Here is a 25500-nt window from a genome sequence, read left to right as displayed (position 1 = left end):
TGTTTATGACAGATGTTATGTCATGTTTATGACAGATGCTATGTCATATTTATGACAGATGCTATGTCATGTTTATGACAGATGCTATGTTATTTTTATGACAGATGTTATGTCATGTTTATGACAGATGTTATGTCAGTCTTCTGGACACCCTTCAAATAAAGTGTGACCAAAGTCCCAGTTAGGGCTGGACAATAATTCGATATCGATATATATCACAATATACTTTTATTCAATAACGTTGATATGAGTTTTAAGCACATTTTCGACATTTCAATATGATTACAGCGTTTCACTGACTCATTTCTTTTTCTGTTCGTGTTGACGCGGTCGCTTCAGCTTCAACCCGACAGAAAAAGTTGTGACACAACTACGTGAGTGCGTGGTGACGTTCACCACACACAGAGCTCGAAGGAGTCAGCAATAGCAGGCTAGGCTAAGCTCCAACGCGTGGCAAGTTTTCGCTTCAAAATGAGCTCCCATGACCGTCAGAATGTGACTGAACAAGCTTTCACAAGTGAAGAAGAGCAGATGACATAATTGATAAGAGAGGAAAGACTAATTTGGTGGTGTGGATGTGGTTCTACTATCCAAGATCCGATAAACTGCAGGTTTCAGTCAGTGTGCTGCAAAATGTGACGGAGAGGCATAAACGCAGAAGTTTGCTGCATGGGTTATGTTGTTGTTTAAAGTTAAAACTACTAATATTGACAAAGTTGAGAGTTTTATGTTTAATCGACGGTGATGTCAAATTTCTTTGAAGGATAATTATAAACAAAAGGTGAACATTAATTTATTTGTACAGTTTGTACAGTTTGTCTGAAGCTATTGTTTATATCGATATCTGAATTATATCGTTATCGACCGAAATTAAGAAATATATCGTGATAAAAGGTTTGGCCATATCGTCCAGCCCTATTCTCAGTATAGTTAATGTTTTTGTGTGCACCGAGTAAAATTAATCTTCTCTTCACACCCACCCAGTCATGCATTTCCAGCTCCGTGGCAGCTGCCAGTCTGATCGGCCACCTCTGTTTGGTGCGCTCTGGAGTGTAGATGGCAAACGTGTGTTTGCTGTCATTTAACACCGGGACCAGGATGGTCACTTCATTGACGAAGGCATGAAGGTACTGAAGGAATGACAAGGAGAAAAGGCAGAAACAAAAAAGAAGAAAGAGTTGACCGTAGACTAACTGACATGTATGTAACATTTCGAGAAGATTTGAAAGATGCTGTAAAAATAACACCAAAGTTGTTGCTGGAGGGGGAAACATGTTTACTGCACTTTTTCTCACCTTCTTCTCCTCGTAATAATTGTAATAGATGAACAAGATGCCATCTTTGTAGCCCTCTGGTCCTGAAAACTGCTCCAAGGCAAAATGAACGTCGGTCCACTTGTGTGGCTTCCAGTCTCTCCACCACTGCATGGCCCCCTTCTTCACCCACACAGACTGCCAACAGATGAAGGGATCTGGATGAATGCTCTCTATGGTTTCAAAGCTCAAATTTGCTCCACTCCTTCTTGTACCTGTTCAATAGCTTGCTCGTAGTGTCCGAAATTCTCCAGCTCCCTCTTGGATCTTTCGTTGAGTTGCTCAAAGATTTGTTTCCTCCAGGCTGCCGTCTGAGTCGGCGTCACCGAGAGACTCATGGACTGAACTGACTGAAGCAAGGCTGCAGGACGACAGGTGAGAAAATGTATCATTTCATGACAAAGCTTTGCTGTTTGGAATCATTACATCTTTATGAACAGAGATTAGACTTCATGTGTCAATATCTAATGTGATATAGTGGAATGTAGAAGTATTCACTCCTGGAGATTCTTTCTTCGTTGTCGCCTCATAAACTGGAATTGAAAATTGAATTTTAATTTCATTACTAGAAAGTTCCTGGAGAAACTTTGACCGGGACTGTCACGCTGCTGCCAATTTAAAACTTGGTTTGTCAGGACTCAGTGTTGGGGTTCGCTCTCAGAGACCACTATACCAATTATCAGCTCAATATGGCAAAAAAAATCAACGAGCTATAGTCATTTTTTCTTTTAAGCTAGTCCTTCTCAAATAGTGGGACGCACCCCCCTGGGGGGGCGGGGGCCGGGTCGATGCCAGTGTGACCTCAGGGAACATTTTTTTTTTTGCCACTGGGAGTAGTTGTTTTGTTTTTTTGCACCACTCTCATTTTGTCAGGGTGCGTTCCTGCAACTGTTTGCTCGTATCTGTCAACTCTCAGGTTTACTAATAATAAAGTTATGAACAAATATGGCTGCCAGGTCATTTGTGGAGCCATGTTTGAACCGTGTCACTCCCCTCTGCTGCTGAGACGATAAATAAATAACTCTGACACCTCCGCTGCTGTTTTTATGACGCTCTGGACGCTTGTCACTCACAGCACACATGCAACAAAGAGTAAACTCAAAGAGAGAGGGACACCTGCCCCCTCTTTCCTCTTTCGCAGAGGGCCACGGGCATTCTTCTTCCTTTTGCAACATCTTCTCTTTGTGAGACTGACTTCTCTGCTGCTGCTGCACTGAAGACCAAGTCCAGGTTCCAGCTAAACATTGAGCAGGAGCCGAGAGCTGCAGGATCATGCTTCAAACTTCCCTTCGAAAAGCTGTGCACTGCAAAATGTGCTCATTGTAGCCATTAATCCTGATTTCCTCATTTTGATTAATATATATATATATATATATATTATTAAATCAGTAAAATTGTTTTATTAATTTGTGTTTTGTAGGTCAAAGTGTTTTATAAAATCTAAAAGAGACCTGACTTAACTTTTTTAGATTTTTCTATCTGGATTACTGAGCATGCATCTGGATGTTTTATATAACACTCCTGAGTTAAATGTTGCTGATCAATTTGAATTTATTATTATTATTATTATTATTATTATTATTATTATTATTATTATTAATTAGTTTCTTGTTATTTTATTATTATTTATTGATTATATTTCATTTTATTTTTCAGTATCAGATGGCTCAAACTGTTTTATATATTGTGCTGCTGTTGAGGATCAATTTGAATGTATTATTATTTTTAATTATTTAATTATTTGTTATTATTGATTATATTTTATTTTATTTTTCAGTATCAGATGGTTCAAAGTGTTTTATATTTTGTGCTCCTGAGTTAATGTTGCCAATCAATTTGAATTTATTATTATTTATTGATTACCGGTATATTTATTTTATTTTTCAGTATCAAATGGTCAAAAATGTTTACAGTTTACATAAGGATTGAAGTTTGTTTGTTTTTCAGGCAAATTGATGCACTTTAATTAGTTTCTGTTACAGACTAGAAAACAATGTTAATAAAGTTATTCTACATTGTAAATTGATCTATTTACAATTGCAGCGGAGAGCTGGGGGGTGCAAAATGTTTTCTTCTTCCTGGGGTGGGGGGGGTTGGGGGTGTAACAGAAAATAATTGAGAAGCACTTATGGTGGCCATCTTGGATTTTTTTTTTTTTTAGATTCAGTATGTGATGGGGAATGGTTTCAGCTATCACCAAACACAATTTTAGCTCAAAAGCCCTAAAACTAACTGATTTATTGTATTTTCCCTATTTGGTTCAGGCGGCCATCTTGGATTTTTGATTTGCATTAGGAATGTATGAAAACTCGCTCTCAGCTACGACCAGAGCAAAGTTCAGCTCAGTATCTAAAAGAATGACTGAGTTATAGACGTTAGGAGCTGTTGAGTTCTGTCAGGCATTTTGAATGAGACAAATGGCTTCTTTGTTAGCATAATACATCGCCACGGTAACTCGAAACGCCAATAAAAGTAACAGCACACATCACGGCGTCGAGCCGGTCACTTTGATATAACAATTGTGGGGGTGCACATTGCAGTTCGGGTGACATTAAAGTTGACGGAAGAGTAAGATATAAAGTTAAGAAACCCTTGTCAGGTGGATAATAATAGGTGCTGCCTTATACTAGGCAGTCCCCAGTTAGTAATGGATCTATTGAATACACAATCCTTCAGGTTAATGAAGTTAAAAGTGGAAAAAATATGGTTTTAAACAATTTTAATAAATATGGAAAATGGTGCACGAATTTGTATTTTCTCAAAACGTTGGGAACACCATCCTCACAGTGAAGCATGGTGGTGGCAGCATCATCATGCAGGCAGGCAGGGACGTTTTTTTTTAATCAGCAAAGACTGGGAAACTGAGTTAAAGGATGATGGACAGAGCAAAAATATGGAGAAAATCTTTAGGAAAACTCGTCGGGCCTTGCAGAGATTTGAGATGAAAGGTCCACCCTCCAGCAGAACGATGACCCTAAACACTCTGCTGAAGCAACACTCCCCTGGTTAAAGGAGAAACCCTTATATGTCCTGGAATATGGTCCAGGCAAAGCCCAGAATCTCCGGTATGGTTTGAAGATTGCTCGACACAAGTGACATCAATTCCAATTAAACAATCAAAATGAAAAGCCGAGGGTAAGAGACAACAAAACTGAAGACTGTACCCCACTGAACTTACATGAAGTGTTCAAATGGCAGATGAACCAGTTGAGTTGACTGTGACTGTCCACAGAACAACCTCCACCACTGACCCACGCCCACAGAGGATGTTCATCTGCCCCGTACGGGTCCTCCATGTTGAGGGTGTAGGTGGTTACAGATGACAAGCTGCAGGAGTCAGCCATGTCCCGCCCAGCTGCAGTTTGAACACTCTGAGCCTGCGTCTCCTCCAGATCCACGTTACTCCAGCGGAGATCAGGAGCGCCACCATTCTGGTTCGAAGAAACTGCTGCACCAGCAGAGGGGGCTTTAACATCTCCTTCAACGGGTATGGCTTCCTCCTCCTGCAACACGGCAGGACTGGCTGAGTCAACGTTCCTCGAGGTCTTCCGATCGGAGACGAGTTCAGAGATGAAGCTGTCACTTGTGACCTTGGGGATGCGAGGACTGGGAGTCTCAACTGATGGGTCAGATGAAGGGTTACTGGCAGCGTCTACTGAGGATTCTGGGGCGGTTATGAGGCCAAAGTCTCCATCAGCTGATCCTTTCTCTACATCTGATTCCACATCACTCACTCCGGACTGATCGTGCACCTCACCGGAAAAAAAACAACCAGCGCTGTTGATGAAAGAAAAGACAACTTCACTGAACGGTAGTCATTTGCAATGAAGCGATGAGTGCTTCTTGTATCTCCACACTCAAAGACAATCGAGGTCTTGGGTTGACAAGAGTCTATTCACCTCTGCTCGCTGTTTGCACTGGCGCTGGAGTGGGATCGCTCTCCATCTCGAGGAACGCTGATGGCTTTCCAGGTTTTACCGCTCAGCTCGTTGGGGGTCACACCTTGTCTGAAGTACACAACCCTGTCCTCACAACCAATAGCCCACACCTAAACACAACACAAAGGTCCTAAATAACCTGAACATCTCTAATGGTTGAAACATCTTTCTTCCATTTCTTTCAAGTTAAACACACGTCTGCTGCCATCACACCAGATTGTACCTGGTCATTCAGTCCAACGTTGATCGTGATCATTTCCCCAACCATGCTGATCCAACCAGAACCACAGGGGTTGTGAGAGTTCACGCCGCGCCTGAACCACACCTAAAACAGCAGGAGAGTGAGGAGGCAGGTTTATCTGACATCTGGAAATATCCCAGCATGCATCCACATGCTCAAACACCACAGTAAAACAAATGTGGCTGCACTTGGACCGAAGGAGTCTCTTCCTCTTTGCTAAGGCAGATGGTGTTGGTAAAACAAGTTAGTCCAAAATAAAACGTGAAAATATTTCATCTTTTTTCTTTACTGTGGAACGACGCAAAATGTTTCTTTTTTTTAAAGTTGTCTTCTTATGATAGCATAGACCAGGGCTATTCAACTGGTGGCCCAGGGGCTAACTCAGGCCCACTGGTGAGCTCAGTTCGGCCCACCAATGGGTTCATTTTTAAATAAAACTAGATTTTAAACCGTAAAACAAACTAAATTAGTGACAATAACTGCTGGATGACCGGCCCCTGAGCTCTTGGCTTTCAGTAACTGTGGCCCCCTGAGCAATTTAGTTGAATAGCCCTGATATAGAAACTCAGATTAACCAAACTCTTGGGGAATAAAAAGACTTGTAAACATTAAAAACAATCATCCAAAACAGTTCATTAACAGTCTTCCTTCTAGTAATGGTCTGTTTTCTCCAGCCTTAGAAAAAATCTAAAAGAAGCTGCAAAATTGTGACTTTTTTTGTCAGAATCACGTCTTGTTGTGGAGTTTTGTCCAGTTATGTTAAAAATAAAAAAGTCTACTCTAAGTGATAAATGCAGAAGAAAAAAGGCTGAAAGGTTTTCATCACTAAAAATTAATGTGAGTTGAACTTGAACAGTTGACATTTGCAGAAAGCAGGAAAATAAAAGTAGGAAGCAGCAGAAAAATGGCAGAAATGTGCAGGATAAATGTGTGTATAAAAAAGAAATGAGCAGAATAAACCCCAACAGGAAGAGAAGCAGAAAAGACTAAAAAAAAATCTGAACTGACCAAAAAAAGAAACTGAAATATGCAGAAACTGCTGAAGTTGGCCAAAAATACAAAATTTAAAAGGTAGTGGGAAAGATAAAAGAGACTAAGAGGATAAAAAGTGGAAATTATTCAAAAGAATCACCAAAGGCAGATATTATGGTAATAAAGAAAAAGTTGGAAAAGGATCAAATTAACAGAATACCTAAAAAGTAGCAGAAAAGGCAGAAAAAGCTGAAGCAGAAAGAAGCTGAAAGGAGCATAAAAAAAAGAAATTGGCAAAAAAAGAAGCTGAAAAAAAAAGACAAAAGCTGAAGTTAGCAGCAAGCTGGAAAACAGCTGAAGCAGAATAGAAGCTGAAATGAGCAGTAAAAAGTTTAAAACAGCACAAAAACTTCAAAGGATGTGAGGAGTTCCACTCATTTCCAATTGAGAAAGCTAAATATTTTTAAAGTAAAAAACCGCATAAGTGCCAAAAGTCGTAGCAGGAATGTCCTGAACGAGCTGAACCTTTTGATACATGAACTGTTGAGATGGCAACAAAACTGCGGAAGGAGTTAAGTGTGGAAAAACACAAGGAAGAAAAATGGATCTCAATAGTGTGAACGATTTAGAAACACACACACAATAAATGGATAATCAGAATTGTCTCCTAGCAGCTTCCTCGTGTGCTGGTATAATCGCACAGATTCACATAATTTTAAACAAATCATCTTGATAAAACCTCCTAAAATAGCAACAAAAAACATTCATTCTCATTACTAATTCCAAGCATGTATCATTTTCTCACTTTATTGTCCTTGGTCACAGCCCAGGCAACATTAGCCCCCACAGCTACATGTGTAGCCCCCACCTCAGGGTTGGGAGACTCCACCACCACCCAGGAGGAGCCTGCGTCACAGAAAATACTTTTTATTTTACAAACTACACACAATCACCCGCACCTTACACCCGCTGACATGCCTGTGTTTACCTTGGGGGCAGTCTCGGCTGATGCCCTCCCTCACAATGAGCTGCCCCTCCCACAGCACGGCCCAGACCAGGTCCCCTGGGCCACAGCTGATCTGGACCACCTCTCCAGGGAGGGAGACCTCCTCCCATGATGAGCCCTCAGGATTGTGGTGACTGATTCCCTCTCTGAACCGCACCTAGTGGAGACAAAAACAGTGGTGGATAATCAATTCAATTCAGTTTATTTATAAAGCACCAAGTCACAACAGAAGTCGTCTCAGGGCACTGAACAGAAACGTTCATATATAAAAATAATAATTTAACATAATCTGAGGAGCAAACTGCTTTGAATCTAACTTCATTGCAGACTCTCATCTGGAGCAAGCATGAAGGCAACAAAGGAAAAAGGATGAAACCTCCAGCAGAACCAGACTCAGGAGAAGCGGCCATCTGCTTAGACCGGCTGAGTTTGAGAGGAACAGGAAGTAGGAATAGATACACAATGGCAGGTCAAGAATTACGTTAAGATAGATCCATCCATCATTATCTTTTACCAGCTTCTTCTATTTTGGGTCGCGGGGGTCGCTGGTGCCCATGTTCAGCCATCACTGTGCGAGAGACGGGGGACACCCTGGACATGTCTCCAGTCCATCACAGGGACACATAGAGACAAACAACCATTCACTCTCTCACTCTCACCTAGAGACAATTTAGAGTTACCAATCAGTCTAACATGCATGTTTTTGGTCTGTGGGAGGAAACTGGAGCACCCGGAGAAAACCCACGCATGCACGGAGAGAACATGCAAACTCCACCCAAAAAGGCCCCCAGACCGGGATTTGAACCAGGGACCTGCTCGCTGAGAGGCAGCAGCTCTACCAGTTGTGCCATCGTGCTGCCCATTTAAGATAGAAATAGTATCAAATGAAAATTATTCACATGTAGGCATTTGTAAGTATTCATTTGAAGAAATGAGGTAAATTTGTCCTCCAGTAGTCTAAGTCTATAGCAGCATAACAAGCCAACTAAATATAGGATTTATCAAAAAGGAAAATCTTAATCCCAGTTTTAAAACTGAACAATGTGTCAGCCTCATGGACAGAAACTGGAAGTTGGTTCCACAAGAGAGGAGCCTGATAACTGAAAGATCTTCCTCCCATTCTGCTCTTGGAAACTCTAGGAACCACAAGTAAACCTGCAGTCTGAGAGTGAAGTGCTCTGTTAGGAAAATATGGAACAATGAGATCTGTAATGTAAGATGGAGCTAGGTTGTTGAGAGCTTTGTAGGTTAGAAGTAAGATTTTGAATTCAATCCTGGACTTGACAGGGAGCCAATGGAGAGAAACTAAAACTGGAGAGATATGATCTCTCCCACTAACTCCAGTTAAGACTCTAATACAGGGGGACAGCAAAACAAATGAGGAAAAAAACTTCCCAAAGCAAAAAAATATAGATCAGTTTACCTTATCAAGGGAATGTGTATATATGCATGAAACATGCTCTATTCTTTTTTTATTAATATAGACTTTAAAACTGTTTCTGCTTCTTTACAGTTATTGTAAATACTTTTAAATGTTTCCATGATCCTTTTTCTACATTACAATCATTCTTGATGTGACTATTTGTAAGGAGATAGAGGAGAGGTCATCTTTATCTCGTTGGAGACTTTTAAATGTTATGGTAGACACAGATTATTCCTCGTAAGAATGCTTGAGGAATGTTTACCTCCACTGTGTGAAGCGGTGGGTTCGGTTCTGAAAGCACCAGGACAAGGTGAAGGGGAGGGGTATGCCCCTGACCAGTTCTCTACAAAACTAACCTTTTCAGTTTGAGAAAGGAGAACGGGTCAGAACCTCAGACAGGTGAAGGCATTGATAAGTGTGTACTTGTAAATGCATTGATCTTCTGAGTTGTTAGCTGTTCTCCAAAGCTTTTGAATATATCTGATGAAGTCTACACCTGATTAATTGGGAATATCTTTTTTTCCCCATGACAACCTGTCAGACTGAAAGTGTGTATGTGTGTGTGTGTGTGTGTGTGTGTGTGTGTGTGTTGCAGAATACAAGAAAATGTGCCACAGTGTGCAACAAAAGAACAGTATAACACAATTGTTGCCACTTTATTTATGCATAGACATGAAGTAGATGTACAGTAGTCCCTTGTTTATCGCGGGGGATCTGTACCCTGAAGACCCGCGATAAGTGAAAAACTGTGAAGTAGGAATAGTAGTACAAGTAGTAGTTTATTTTATTATTTATATACATACTGTATATATGAAGGTGTTTTAAACCCTTCCCACACTCTTGCAATATTCTAAACAATGTATCTAAACTCTAAACGCTCTAAAAGAACGTCATGATTCCAGCTCCCTGCCTCGTCTGCTCTCAGCCACCTGCAAGCACTCTTGGCCACGCCCACTTCTCCGCTCTGCACGGAGATCAGCTGATCAGCTGCAGCAGGAAGTTTATCCTGCAGTGTGGGCTGCACAAAGGTGCATGAGGTGCTAAATAATATAAAATACTTGACATTAAATAAAAATTCCATGCCGATTGTGCGGCTCATCCATCAGTCAGCCAACTGTGTGTCATGTCCAAACTTATTTTGAAAACCGCAATAGAGCGAATCCGACGAAGCGAGGGACTACTGTACTGTGAAAAGCTCAAATAAGGTGGTGCTGGATGTAAATAAGTGGGGTCAATTCGTACCTCCACCAGATCGTACCCCCTACCCTCTTAGACCAGTCTGTGTACAGTTATTGACATTTCTTGCAAATAGGGTACAAAATGGTTACCATTTTGCATCGATGCACTAACTTCACATATTTTCCCATGTTCCTGAAAGACTTTGCACATGTCATTATAGGCCGAGGACCCAGCTGTACTTTATTTCACACTTAATATTATTATAGACCGTCACTGCAAAGGGCTTTTCTTTTAAAGATTTATTAATGATGAAGACCTCTTGTTAAAACAGTAAAGTTCTTACACGCTGTGATAGTTACCTGCCTCGTGTGCTCAGTCGCTGCGCATAAAGTGTCAAACAATGAATGAATATACTGTAGCTGTCATGTCACAATAATCCATTTTGCTTATATTTGTTCCTCCTACATCAAAAAGAGAAACTTCTCCACACAGACTCAACAATGCACATGTGCTGGAGCAGATGCTGCTTGTACGAAATAAAGAAAAAGCGGGACTGCAGCCTCGAGTGTCCATGTCTGACCCCACTGATGGTGACAGTAACAATAAAATTTATCAAATCTGCTCGTCTTCTTTTCAAAAATGGACTACAGTAAATTCAGTCATCAGGCTGTTGCAGCTGCCAAGGCGAGTATGAAGTGAATAAATTGGGCATAAAGTGGGTTGAGGCAGGTACAAAATGGGCGAAGCTTGTTGGGCAGGTGGCTTCATTTTGTACCCAAAAAGTATGGCTAAGTGGTGACCAAACCTCCAAAGTACAACTTCTCTGAGGTATGAAATGACCTGGAGCTGTGGAAGTGTGCGTCCATGCATTTGTGAGCTGTACCTTTCCCTGCAGGGACACAGCCCATAAGGACTGACGACCCCTGGGCTCCTCACTGATCTCCCAGCCTCCACAGCTGATGTCGCTGAAAGGATCTGGGAGAGTCGTCTGCTGTGAGGGGATCTGTCAAAAACACAGAAAGTTAACACAAGCTGACGGGTTTAATTAAAGCATTCACGACAGAAAATGTGGAGTGAGGTTGCACACCTTCGCCCAGGTCTCCATAGCGCTGTACCTCCTGTAGCGGAGCCATCGCCTACGACGGACACAGGAGTTCCACTTCTTGTCTTTGGTGTAGGTGGCGGGAAAATGCATGGCATAGGTCCACCCCTGCCGAGACAAACACTTGATCCACTGGTTCAAGGCAGGAGGAAAAAGAAGAAAACCCTCTGCCAAAGTAAGGAGGTGCAAGAAAAAAGCACTAAACACTCACTCCTTTCTCTGTGGGTTCTCCCTCAAAGTTTTCATCCACATACCAGTCTCCCTCCCACTCCCAGCTGCTGGAAGGGAGCTGGACGCTGTCCAGAAGCTGGTGCTGCAGACCTGTGACGTCACTCCACTGCCAACGGTCGCTTGGCAGCAAACGATCTGAGAAACCGTCGACTGGATTCCATCTCTGACAGAAAACAGGCGGAAATGTTCTAATACACGATCAATAAGTAAGAACCACGGTGATGGACACGGCTTTAGACTGGAGCTGTGAGTTCAGGAGGAGACGGGCGTCTACGCTGCAGTGGTTTTATTGGCTTCCTAAACACACATCAGTCTACCGTAGTTTTCGCTGTATAAGCCACACCTTTTAGCATAAATTAGCATGTCTGCAACATATACACCAAAGTGACTAATATATGTTTTTTCCTCATATTTATAACCCAATTTTTGGCAGAGATCTGATGATTTCATTCATTCTGACATGGAAAATATTGAACACTACCATTTTCAGCCACTAGAGGGCGCGCGAGTAATATGGCAAGCCAAGTGTCTCATTAATAGGTAAAAGTGGCTATTAATGAGACACTTGGCTTGCCATAGAGGCCACCTTCGTCTCGTTCTGGAACTCCTGGAGCAAACGTCAAATCAGATGCATTTTGATGCGCCGCACCGGTGAAATGCAGCTGATTTGACAGTCAAAGTGCATTTATTAAGGAAAAGTTCAACTGAGACACACCTTCGCTATAATTTCGAGCAAACAAATAATTGTTTTTAAGTGTTAATCTTGTTAAATTCTTCTAAAAGTCCTCCAGTGCACGCTCCCGCCATTTGGTAGCCAGTTGATTTTGGGCACAACACAGGCCCGCATTTCCGGGTTCGGCCCACATTTCCAGGTTGTTAGCGGTGACGCGTAACAAACGTGACGCATCAGCGGTGACGCTTAATAGATGCGACTTATATGGCAGTGCGACGTGTACGGGGCAAGTATGGTAGTTGTTGAGTTTTCAAAATGAAGAGATCGAGAAAGTGTGAACATTAGGGGTGTATCAATACGCTCATCTCACCAGATGACTTTCAGAACCTAAAACGGTGCTTCAGCCGTTCGTGACCACAAGATAACTTTCACAAGGGGACAAAACAAAAATACAAAACAGACCAAAAGCCAATTGTTACAATATTTTTGAACAATTTTTTTTTTATTTATAAAAATGACCTAAATTCATTTTTTGTATCTTCATTTTTATTCCTATTTTTTTTACACTGATTTGTAATGAATGCTTTTTACTGCAGCTAAAAACAAATCCCAAAAGACAGCTTTAAAAATGTCATCATAAAATTACAGAAGAAAACACAAAGAGGTAATATACACAAATAAACACAAACAACACAAACAATAAACAAACAATACAAACAACAAACATAAACACACAAACAATAAACACAAAGAGATCATATGGAGTCTGAGTTGGTCTGTGTCTGGGAAACACAGATCTGACTGATGTGGACGTTAGAGCAAAACTCCTAACATTTTTAAATATTACTTAAATAAATTTTAAAAAGTTCTCAGTGATGCACTCAGACATTTTGACAGAAGGCCAAAAACATAAAAGCTTTCATGTAAATATGGCGTATTAGCGTGTTCATATTGTAAACTAACGTGCCTTGACTCTGTGCACAGCCTGATTTTGTACCATCACATCCACATCACCGCAAACATTGAGTGACTTTTATTCTCTCAACCAAAACAGATGAACAAGAGCTTCCAACTTGAATTTCACTAATTTTTCTACTTTGAAAAGTCCACAAATGACCAGGTGAACTTAGCACCAACTGTTTTTAAATTAACCCTGCAGCTGCAGACTTCACCTCCAGCCTGCAGCTGCAGGTTTCAGCAGAAAACAGATACTGCACTCACAAGGACTGAGCCAAGTGACCAAGAACAAAAGAATTTAAGTGCAGAGGACATCTTTAGTGCTAAATTCACCAAACAACACCCTGCTGACTGCAACATCACTTTACGGGCTTTACGAGACAAGACGTCTCTGGACATTTTATTATGGCAAGATCTTCAAGCACAAGATCCTATCCCCCTAATAAGAACTCTTTTTGGGGACTGCCAGGCAAATGCATGACAGTCACCTATTATTCTACACCTCGTAAGAGTGTCTACATTTCTATCTCTGTTAATGCGGCCCAAACCACAGCGTCTACTCCCACAAAAGTTAGATCAAAACTTCCGGCTCGGCCCCGTGATGTGTGCTATTACTTTTATTGACATTTCGAGTTACCATGGACACGTAATTTGCGAACAAAGACGCAATATTTCATCAATTCCAGGAACTAGTTGGTGACTGCCCACTTATTATTCTACATCTGAAAAGTTTATCTTTTTCAACTTTAATGTGGCCCGAACCACAACGTGGACCTCCACAAAAGTTATATCAAAACGACCGGCCCGGCTCCGGGAAGTGTGCAATTACTTTTATTGGCATTCGCAGTTACCATGGCAACATAATTTGTTAATAAAGATGCCAAATTTACCATAGGAAATGAATAGGAGAAAACTCTTCACAGAAACCGAGTAACGTACGGAGCCATTTTGGTTCAACATGCATGGAAGGCACCTATTATTACTTATTATCACCTGTTATTATTATTAATTAGTATTATTTATAATAAATATTAATTATAAATGATTAATGTTAATAATTATCTGTTTTAATATCTATAATTATTCATAATAAGTAATATTTTAAATTAATACTAATAATTGGTGTGAATATTATTAAGATTGATTAATTATTAAAATTTTACTAATTCATAAATTAACAATATATAAATAATTAATACTATTAATAATAAGTATTTATTAATAATATTAATAATTTGTATTTATTATTAATATTAATAATCATTCAAATTAATATTTATTATTAATAATAATTTCATTATAAATAGGCAGTCCCCATCAAAGTTTCTCCAGGAACTTTCTAGTTATTTATTTTTTTGGTCTTGATGCTACGACCGAGCTTTAGGGCCACGCTAAGTGGAAAAAAAAGTCATAAAAGTACGAGAATAAAGTCTTATGAGACTTTATTTTTTGCAGCTCTCGTTTATTTTTGCCACGAGTCGGATCCATGACGCGACTTGTCAATCAATCCAGTAGGCGTGTCAGCAAATGACCAATCCGAAGCTAAATGCTCCTTACCTGCAGAGAGCTGCTGCAGCCCACCAGAGCGTACCACCTTACTGTCAGCAGGTTCAAAGTCCTGGTACTGATAATAATCTGATGTTGATGTGCTGACAGATTAACGAACTATCTCTTCATTTGTAAAACCAACACCAAAGTAAAACTTAACAAGATGCTCAACATTCTTCAGTTTACCACAGCTACAATGCAGTAAACTTGCTTTATGTGTCAGAGTTTAGATAATAATACGACTCCTTTAGCTTCGGATTGGTCATTTGCTGACACGCCTACTGGACTGATTGACAGGTCGCATCATATATCCGACTCATAAAAAAATAAAAATTAAAAATAAAAAACACAAGAACTGCAAAAAAAAAAAAAAAAAAAAAGTCTTGTTGGACTTTATTCTCATAACATTAAGACTTTATTCAACTTTATTCTCATAATTTTATGGCTTTTAATGATTATTTTTCCTTAGCTTGGCCCTAAAGCCCCGTCGTATGATGCAATTGTTGATCGTGCCATAAAAAAAGGCAAAGGGTCAAGGAACTGCTTTGTGTAAAAAAATAGTCAAAATATCCTGAGCAGCTATTGTTCCTAATTGTTTTTCACACCTATTTCTGGTGCGGCTGTGGTTAAAGCAGTCGATTGATAAGATAGAAAGGTGCTGTATACTGTACGTACAGTCCATTTACCATTCTTTATACGATGAAACTAATCCAGACAGATTCGTGTGCTGCCATGTTTAACCGACAAATGTAACGTTTTATTATAATTTATAATGAAGTCTTATGAGCAGACACTACAAAGTACTGACCAGATGTGCATAACCCAATCACACAGTAAAGTTCTCACAGGATGAATACAAGGATCACACAACGGAAACATTTTCCCTGAGCTCTGCAGCCTCTACAGTTCACCATGCATCGTTTCTTTCTCAAAATCTGGTTGAATATTTAATGTCAAGACCGACATATGACCAGCTAGATGAATCATTTGTGCACAAAAACAAAAAGAAATCATAAAGATATTTAGTCATTTTAACATGACAGGATGCAAAAAGAGGTGTTTACTGCTCGCAGACTGACATTGGCAAAAAACTCTAAAAAAGACCCACTTGATTCTCGTAGGCCTCCTCTTGGTAGCGGACAGGCAGGTCTGACGCGTGGACGTTCAGGTAGATGCTGTTGTCACAGGCAATCCCCCAGCAGCACTGCTGAGCTGCCGTCACCCGTTTGAACTCCATCTGGGAATCGCGACACCGCTCCCACTGCTGGCCCGCCGTGGACAGGCTGTAGACCTGCCCGTACACGTCCACCGCCCACAGCAGGGAGATGGGCATGGCTGCGTCCGGAGCCTGACGGGATGCAGAAGGAATTTGTTTTTATTTGTTACAGCCCATGACAACTTCAAAATGTGATTTAATATAAAAGACATCAGAACAAGCTCTGATGATTAATTATTCGGTGTCGTGAGCTTTAACCTCTTGTAATGAAAAGGAGGTGAAACTGATGTGCAGCTGAACCATGTGGATAAATGAAAACACAAAAATGGCAATAACTCATTTCTCAGTCATTTTTTACTGACACTGGGTTAAAACTTGATGCGGTAGTCACTCACAACCCATCCTCTGAGTGTGACATCTCATAATGTTGTGAAACATTAAATACAACGTTATTCTCAAGATATGACCAAAACAGCTACAACTCCATCCCTTCTCTACATAAATTTAATAGGCACCGCACCTATTATTCTACACCTCGGAAGTGAGTCTACATTTCCATCTCCGTTAATGCGTTCCAAACCACAGCGTCTACTCCCACAAAAGTTAGATCAAAACTTCCGGCTCGGCCCCGTGATGTGTGCTATTACTTTTATTGCCATTTCAAGTTACCATGGACACGTAATTTGCGAACAAAGACGCAATATTTCACCAACTCCAGGAACTAGTTGGTGACTGCCCACTTATTATTCTACACCTGAAAAGCGTATCTTTTTCTACATTAATGCGGCCCAAACCGCAAAGTGGACCCCCACAAAAGTTATATCAAAACGACTGGCCCGGCTACGAGATGTGTGCTATTACTTTTATTGGCAATTGCCGTTACCATGGCGACAAATTTTGCTAATGAAAATGACAAATGTCCCATAGGAAATGAATAGGAGAAAACTTTTCAAAGAAACTGAGTAACGTCGGGAGCCATTTTGGTTCAACATGCATGGAAGGCACCTATTATCTCCCATTATTATTAATTAGTAAAGATAATTAACATGAATTATTAATGACTGATTTTAATAAATACAAATAACAATATAAAAATATTAATATTAATACTTCATATTTAATATTACTAATTAATATCAGTATTATTATCAAATATATTAATAGTTTATAATAATTAATAAATTATTGATATATTAATAATACTTGTTATTAATTATTAATCATATTTACCATTAATAATAATTGAATTATAAATAGGCAGTCCCCGTCAAAGTTTCTCCAGGAACTTTCTAGTTTAAGTTGAAATCCTGGCATGGAAAGCAGTGGGTGATATGCATTCCTTTAAGGGATGCTAGACCTTTAATTTTTACTAGGGATGCACGATAATATTATCAGCATGGTATTGGTATCGCCAATATTAGGGAAAAATTTAAATATCGGACATCAGCCATTCCATCGAAATAACTCATTGATATAAAAGGTGCTATTTTTTTTTTTTTAAATATACATTATATATTTATATAGAGTTGCATTATTTTCAGCCCACTTTTTAGCATCTGCGTCTGGTAGCAGGCCAAACTGACAAAGACCGTGCAGAATAATGTAGTATTTTAATTCTACAGCAGAGAAAGCATGTACATACATCTAGGGGGAAAAAATATCGGTATCGCCCAAATAAGTTTTAACATATCGCCATATCGGATATCGTGCATCCCTAATTTTAACATTTTCTTCCACACTTAGTGACAGCTTCTCATTCTTAGTCTCTCCTAACTGAGCTCAAGCATGAAAAGAAAAAACCTTCTAGACCTTTTTGCACGATTAAACCTACAAGTTGTGAATCACAACAATGTCCAAGAGACAAAAGGTACAAACTATTGCTTGAAATGTGTTGAATCGAGTCTGGTCCTGCTAAAGATGGTTTCCACCAGCCTGCAAGCAGAACTGTCTGCAGGTAGTGACCCTCTCAAAGAGATATTTAAAGTGCCTACACAACATGGAGGTTAAAAGAAGCTGCGCGGTTGTTCGTTTACATTTGTTAACGTGTAACAAGCGAAGAGAGCTTAATGAAGCTGGAACCAGGCTTTAACACCGCGGCTTTAATCACCTACAAACAGCAACCATTACAGGGTTTGGACGGACTAACCTCGAGCTTCGTTTCACGAAGTGTGTACCGGTGCAGGTCGTAAATCAGCACTCTTCATTCGGAAAGTGAAAACAAACGAACACCTGTGAAAATCATCGAGATGACTGGCGACATATTTACAGTATTCAGAAACCGGAAGTGACATTCTTTTCTTCAATCCCATTGGCTGTTTACCGGCGCTGACTGCCACCAGCAGAGGGCGCTGTTGGCTCATGGCTGCATTTCACCGCACACTGACCAAACAGAATTTCAATTCACATTCAGTTTATTTCTATGGCGCCAAGTCACAATTGAAGTCATCTCAGGGCACTGAACAGAAACATTCATATACATAAAAAGTAAGTTAACATTATTTATCTGAGGAGCAGACTGCTTTGAGCTTAACTTCATCACAGACTCATCTTGAGCAAGCTTAAAGGCAACAGTGGAAAGGAAAAACTCCCTCATGACAAAGAAGCCTCTAGCACAGGGGTGGACAATTATTTTTTCCATGGGGCCACATGAGAAACAACAAATATTGTGGAGGGCTGGCACAAATGACTTTTTCATTCAACCTTTATTTAGACAGGTAAATCCCATCGAGCCTCGAGGACTCATTTACAAGAGAGACCTGATTTCAACTTAACTCAATACTGCATAATATTAGTATTTCATTATTAAAAGCAGTACATAGCACTGTTTTAACAAGCTGGTAAGAGTATTTGTTATGATTAAGCAACGAAAAAGCGAGGTTTCCTTACAAAAAAAGTCATTTATTCAATTAAATTTCCCAGTACAATGGTAAACTGTTAACATTTTTACCATTTGTGACGTTATATTAATGATCATTTTCAGTCACATTCACCCCAAAACTCATTTTGAGTTTGATATACTGCTGGAAAAAGTTCTTAGCTTTGTAAATGTATCACAAAATTGTCTTTGTACTCCAAATATTATGAAACATCATATAATAGTGATCGTCACTGAACTGTGATTTCGAGTCCCGGTTCTTTACGTGCCTACATTTGTAGTCTAAACATCTCATTTGGTGTTTTTCAGTTCTTTTTTCTTGTTTAGTGAGAGAAGTTTAGTCTCTGTTGGGCTTTAACGGAAATGTTAAAGTCAGGTTGAAGGTCTGAGGTGGAGATGTGAAGCAAAGCTGACATCATCAGTGAGAGAGGATCTATATCTGGATTTGGTTAACTTCATTTGTTTACATATGTATTTTGTAATTCTCCTTATGGGGGCCGGTCAGAGTCAACCAAAGGGCCGCATGTGGCCCTGGGGCCGTATAACGCCCAGGTCTGCTCTAGCAGAACCATCAGGACAAGCGACCATCGATGCTTTGACCAGCTCTGTTTGAGAGGACAGGAAAAAAGAACGGATACTTATTTTTATTTTATGTTTTCCTGTCCGCTGTGCTTGTTTGTTTCTCTTGAACAGCACTTTGGTTGGCCTTGTTGCTGTTTGAAGTGCTCTATAAATAAATTGGTATGGATACACGGTCGAGAATCACGTTAAGACAGAAGTAAAATGAAAACTCAAATGAAAACTATTCAGTTGTAACAATTCATTTAAGGAAATGAGGTCAATTTATCCTCCAGAGCTTAACCCTAACTATAGGATTTATCAAAAAGGAGAGTCTTAATCCCAGTCTTAAAACTGGATCATGTGTCAGCCTCACGGACAGAGATTGGAAGTTGGTTCCACAAGAGAGGAGCCTGATAACTGAAAGATCTTCCTCCCATTCTGCTTATAGGAACCACATGTAAGCCTGCAGGCTGAGAGTGAAGTGCTCTGTTAGGAAAATATGGAACAATAAGATCTATAATATAAGATGGAGCTAGGTTGTTGAGGACTTTGTAAGTTAGAAGCAAGACTTTGAATTCAGTTCTGGACTTGACAGGGAGCCAATGGAGAGAAGCTAAAACTGGAGAGATATGATCTCTCCCACTAACTCCAGTTAAGACTCTGGCAGCAGCATTTTGGATCAACTGAATACTTTTTAAAGAAATATTTGGACACCCAGGTAATAAAACATTGCAATAGTCCAGTCTAGACGTGACAAATGCATGGACCAGTTTTTCTGCATCATTTTTAGGTGTTTCCAATTTAAGTGATATTACGCAGGTGGAAGAAAATGGTTCTGGTTATGTTTTTAATGTGGGGCTTAAAAGAAATGTCCTGATCAAAAATAATCTCTGTTGATCAAAACTTTGAGGCATGAAATAAAAATCATTTGTTATCTTCTTACAGCAGGGGGGTTATACTGTATCTTGTTGTTATTGGATGAAGCTGGTAAAGATGATGGACGTTTGTAGACAGACCCCACTGCCTTGTTCACATGGAACTGAAGATGCTGGGGGTATAAAAGCTGAAGACAATTAAATACAAAAAGGTGTTAAACAGTGTTTTTTGTTGTCCTGTGTATTAAGATCCGAGAATGTTTGACTCAATTATATTCAAACGAGCTTTTTATTATCTGCAGCTGAAGCAGCTGTAATGTTTAATGTGGTCCTGTGTGCTAAATTAGCTAGAAGTAAATCAAATCAAAAACAGCAACAAACAAAATAAAAACAAGTGAATGAAATTTAATGTTGATAAATGGTAAATATACTTTAATTTGTAGACCACTTTGCCAAACCAAGCCAACTAATTGTTTTACATAAAAAAGAGAAATTTGTAGACATTGGTAAGAACAGACGTAAAAAAGAATGTGCTCTTTAGTTGGCATTTTAAAACTTGAGGATGTCTTCCAATCTTCAAAATGGTCTATTTTTTCCCTGAAACTAATATATAAAATAGTTTAGAATAGAATAAACAGCCTTTATTGTCCCATGGATGGGAAATTCAAGTGTAACAGCAGCAACAGATAAAAAGATTCACACAAAAAGTTCCTAAAATGTTAAAAACAATATATAAAGGAATAAGATAAACAATATTAATAATAATGTTCAATATGTATTGGAACATTGATAATGGCAGACTATTTACAGTGCAGTATTATAGGCAGAGTGTGTGTCTTAGCAGAGGTCAGCATGTATTTAATCTTTATTGAGTTTGTTGGGAGCAGTGATGGTTGTAGAGTCTAACAGCTGGTGGGAGGAAGGATCTGCGGTAACGCTCACACCAACTTCTTTTTGCTCACTGCTGAACATCCCGTCAAACAGCAACACAAAAGGACAGCTGCTTCATATAGCGCTTCAAGCTTTAACGGGACGAAAAATATGACGCGTCTAAAATATTGCCTACATTCAGTGGAGCAGTGCTGAGAACAGATGATTGCTGCAGCATGCTGTCAGCTGGTTCATGGATTAAAATCATCTTCTGACAGTCGGTGTGAGGTGTTTGTGCTCCAGATCATGGATGGTACGTCACACATCTCCAGTTTGGTGCTCTTTGGTCTTTTTGTGCGTGTACTGTATATTGAGTAAAAGAGTCATAGGGTCAAAGGTCAAGGTCTTAGGTCAACAATTTGTGAAAACCTCCAGCTTGACATCTGAGCAATAAAGAAAGTGAAACCCTTTATTCCCTGGGTTGTCCCCATCTGTAAAACAGGACACAGTCGGTTGTCCATGGTGCAACTTAACAAATGTTTAGTCCAGAAAATGTCACTGGGTCTCTTTTAATAAAGAATCTTGAGTGGTACTGGTGAACTTTGATCATAAAATGGTTTGGCTTGGCTGGTAGTCAACAGGTATGTTCTTATTGCAGCTGATAGCTGCAGTTTCATGTTCTTACATGTTTTGAACTTTGATTACTCTGATAATATACTGACATGTGCATTATGCATAAAGTTTCATTTTAGATAAGTTATCTGCTCTTGTTGATCTTGTTCCAGAAGTTCGATTCTCATCAGAATTAACATCTGACATGAAATTTGTTCATTAAACGTTGAGGATGGTGGAGATTAAATGCAATGAGAGGATCTTCATCAAGTTAGGAAAATATGCGAAGAAGAAAAAAATCCATCATTCTTTATTAAACCAAAACTAAACCATAATGGAAGAGCTGTGTGAAAATCCAACATCACGTTTTGTTGGCCTGCAGAACCACCTTTAGCAGTAAAAACTCAGTAGTTTTTTTGTATTTTTTTGTATGACTTTATCAGGCTCTAACTTTGTGGAGGAAGTTTGTCTTAACTTGCATTTTACTGTCCAAGATCTAAATTTTTCTAATTGCTTATAAATAATATAAAACTATAACTAAATTGGAAGAACTATACCCCCCACCCCCCCTCCCTGCAAACGCAATGCAGGATAAAAAATAATAAACCTTTCAAAAAGATTTCAAAATTATTGATCGCAATATTTTACTACAGAGGCTTGAATGTGATATTGGGATTACAGAAACAGCTCTAAAATGGTTTAAATCATATTTATCTAATAGATTCCAGTCTGTAAATATAAATAATGAATCTTCTTCATACACCAAAGTTAGTCATGGAGTTCCTCAGGATTCAGTGCTTGGACCAATACTCTTTACTTTATATATGCTTCCATTAAGTAAAGTTATTAAACAGCATGGGATACATTTTCATTGTTATGCTGATGACACACAATTATATTTGTCCATAAAACCCAATGAATCCAATCGGTTATTTAGACTACAAGCATGTCTTAAAGACATAAAAACCTGCATGACCCTTAATTTTCTCCTTTTGAACACAGACAAGACTGAGCAGTCACTCTTTCAGGGATGAAGATGTTCACATCCTGGATAGAGAGGAACGATGGTTTGAGAGAGGAGTAAAGGAGGCCATCTTTGTGAAAAGAAATCGTCCATCATTAAACAGGGGTGGAGGCCTCCGGGTTCAACTGTCCCCCTCTTACAATGCTGTGATTGCTAGTATCACTCAGCCCTCTGTGAACAGTAAACAGCCATCAGTGTGCTAATGATCCATTGTTAGGCTGATGGTCCTTCTTGACCATGTGAGCAGCTGGTTTTGGTTGTCAGCAGCAAACTGGTTGATCCACTCTGAGAAGGTGCTATTTAAGAGACTGAGCTGAAAACAGCACCTCAGACTGAGGAAGTCTCTTGGATGAGAGACGAAACGTTTCTACATTTTTTTAGTTTTGTTTTGCTTCGTTTTGTTTTTTGAATGTCCAGAGGACCAGATTTAACTTTTTTAGATTTTAGATTTTTCTACTTGGCTTATTGAGCATGCATCAGGAGACAAGACTGAGGTTTTGGTTTTTGGACCTGAGCACCTTAGGAATTAATTATTCAGTCTTTCTCCCTCCTTAGATGGCACTAATCTGTCCTCCAGCTCTAATGTTAAAAATCTTGGTGTTATTTTTGATCAGGACGTGTCTTTTATCCCCCCACATTAAAAACATTACTAGAACTGCCTTCTTCCACCTGCCATCACTAAAATTAGAAACATCTCATCTAAAAATGATGCAGAAAAACTGGTCCATACATTTGTCACGTCTAGACTGGACTATTGCAATGGTTTATTATCTGGGTGTCCAAATACATCTTTAAAACGTCTTCAGTTGATCCAAAATGCTGCTGCCAGAGTCTTAACTGGAGTTAGTGGGAGAGATCATATCTCTCCAGTTTTAGTTTCTCTCCATTGGCTCCCTGTCAAATCCAGAATAGAATTCAAAATCTTACTTCTAACCTACAAAGCTCTCAACAACCTAGCTCCATCTTATATTATAGATCTTATTGTTCCATATTTTCCTAACAGAGCACTTCGCTCTCAGGCTGCAGGTTTACTTGAGGTCCCTAGAGTTTCCAAAAGCAGAATGGGAGGAAGATCTTTCAGTTATCAGGCTCCTCTCTTGTGGAACCAACTTCCAGTTTCTGTCGATGAGGCTGACACATTATCCAGTTTTAAGACTGGGATTAAGACTTTTTTGTTGTTGTTGATAAATCCTATAAACTTGGGTTTCCTGAGCTGTCCCTTAGTTAAGCTGCTATAGGCTTAGACTGCTGGAGGACAAACTGACCTCATTTCTTCACTCTACTACTGTCTTTACTTAATCTGCTCAACCCGTTTTGTATTTGTAATTATTTTTTCTATCCTTAACATGGTTTTGTCTTTCAGATACACCTGGACCTACCATTCTGTGTTCGTCTGTCTCTCCTTCCTGTCCTCTCAAACCAGCCGGTCAAAGCAGATGGCCGCTTGTCCTGAGCCTGGTTCTGCTGGAGGTTTCTTCCTGTTAAAAGGGAGTTTTTTCTTTCCACTGTTGCCACTGTGCTTGCTCAGGATGGGAGACTGCAACGAAGCCAAGATTCAACTTGTCTGCTGGATTCCTTAGAGAACTTTACTAATTGGCTTTTATGTGAATGTTCCTGTAAAGTGCCCTGAGACAACTTTGTTGTGATTTGGTGCTATATAGATAAACTGAATAGAACAGAAAATAAAAGGTCCATACAAAACTTAGAAGCTGTTGTAGTGAACCAGATGACCTCAAATCTACCAGATGGACAGAGACTGTTATTTTCATTGATCTGAATAAGTCTGAACCATCTGATGAACTTTCTTTCTTGAATTAATCAAGCAGAAAAGACAATTCTTTATAATCATTACTGTCTTACAAATGTTTTGATAATCAAATTGTGTTAGTTCACTCAATGCTTTACAGGTTGAAAAGAACTACTAATTTTTATTTTACATAAACAGTAAGTAATGATTTTTGTTCCTCATTCAGAGAAGAAATCACCTGAATATGCCTTTCTTGATTTTCTGTCTGAAATGAGCAAGCTGTCGTAAGTATGTGAAAGGTTGGTCTTCGGTCAACTAAAATGTTTACTGAAGAAGAAATGTCATGTTTAAACTTTTTCAGAAGATTACCAAGAGTAGACTCCAGAAAGTCTGCTGCTTCTGCAATAATCTTTTCTGTATGTTAAACAAGTTTCATTCTCTGACCTCGACTGTTGATAAACACCTTACGTCAAAAACACACCTCTTTCTGGTCCTTCCACGAATCAGAAAGCTCTAAACTGAACAGGAAGTAAACTCATTTAAAATGTGACAACTGCCCAGTTCAAGTTAGAATGAGAGCTGACAACAGATTGAGAGTTCTGAGAGATGTTGGATTGAGAGCGCAGCCGGTTCTGAAAGTTTCAGAACCGTGAAGAATCCAGAGGTTTTGGGATTATAATTCTGTTTTGAACTAACCACGCACGACTCTTCGAGGATTTTAGCTGTTTTCAACGGAGACGCTGATATCAGTTGAAAAGGATTCTTACTGAGCTGATCTATCATCAACCAGGTAACGGCCTCTTCTTCGACTAAAGTGTACCGTGGACAGGCTGGAGATCTGACGGAGCGTGCAACTTCTGGTCAAACAGATTAAATTCCCTCACACATTTCCTCTGTAAGATAAATCTCAATTTAATCTTAAACTCTTCTCTCTCATAAATCAGTACAGATATTTTTAGAAATGTCTGAAGCAAAGTCCTCAAATCACCGCCGAGTGATTTGAAGTTCATTTTCTGTGAAACTGTCTGTTATTATTTTCATATTTTGCCAAATTAATGTAAATGTTTGATGTTAAACTTTGATTTTGAAAATAAATGATTCCATTCATTTGATGGGTCAAAGATAAATAACGTCTCT

At 39.4% G+C, this 25500-nt stretch overlaps 1 protein-coding gene across 2 annotated transcripts in view; it reads right to left on the bottom strand.

Moving 5' to 3' along the window:
* The window catches only part of tecpr1a (tectonin beta-propeller repeat containing 1a), a 42041-nt gene extending 26125 nt beyond the window's left edge, over positions 1–15916 (bottom strand). The window contains exons 1-12 of one of the 2 annotated variants that reach the window (XM_037690751.1): positions 15692–15916; positions 11386–11568; positions 11160–11282; positions 10956–11075; positions 7453–7627; positions 7270–7370; positions 5475–5576; positions 5213–5361; positions 4478–5090; positions 1529–1663; positions 1296–1451; positions 981–1130 (exon numbers count right to left, since the gene is read on the bottom strand). In XM_037690751.1, coding sequence (XP_037546679.1) covers positions 981–1130; positions 1296–1451; positions 1529–1663; positions 4478–5090; positions 5213–5361; positions 5475–5576; positions 7270–7370; positions 7453–7627; positions 10956–11075; positions 11160–11282; positions 11386–11568; positions 15692–15916 — 2232 coding nt within the window. Of the gene's footprint in view, positions 1–980; positions 1131–1295; positions 1452–1528; positions 1675–4477; positions 5091–5212; positions 5362–5474; positions 5577–7269; positions 7371–7452; positions 7628–10955; positions 11076–11159; positions 11283–11385; positions 11569–15691 lie in introns of both variants that reach the window. The other variant, XM_037690750.1, reaches the window with a different exon arrangement.
* Positions 15917–25500: the final 9584 nt, after the last annotated feature.

This window comes from Nematolebias whitei, chromosome 17, assembly GCF_014905685.2.
Source record: "Nematolebias whitei isolate Nwh7 chromosome 17, NemWhi1, whole genome shotgun sequence".
Taxonomy (NCBI): domain Eukaryota; kingdom Metazoa; phylum Chordata; class Actinopteri; order Cyprinodontiformes; family Rivulidae; genus Nematolebias; species Nematolebias whitei.
Note: the sequence above shows the minus strand (reverse complement) of the source record. Positions and strands in the feature narration are given on the sequence as shown.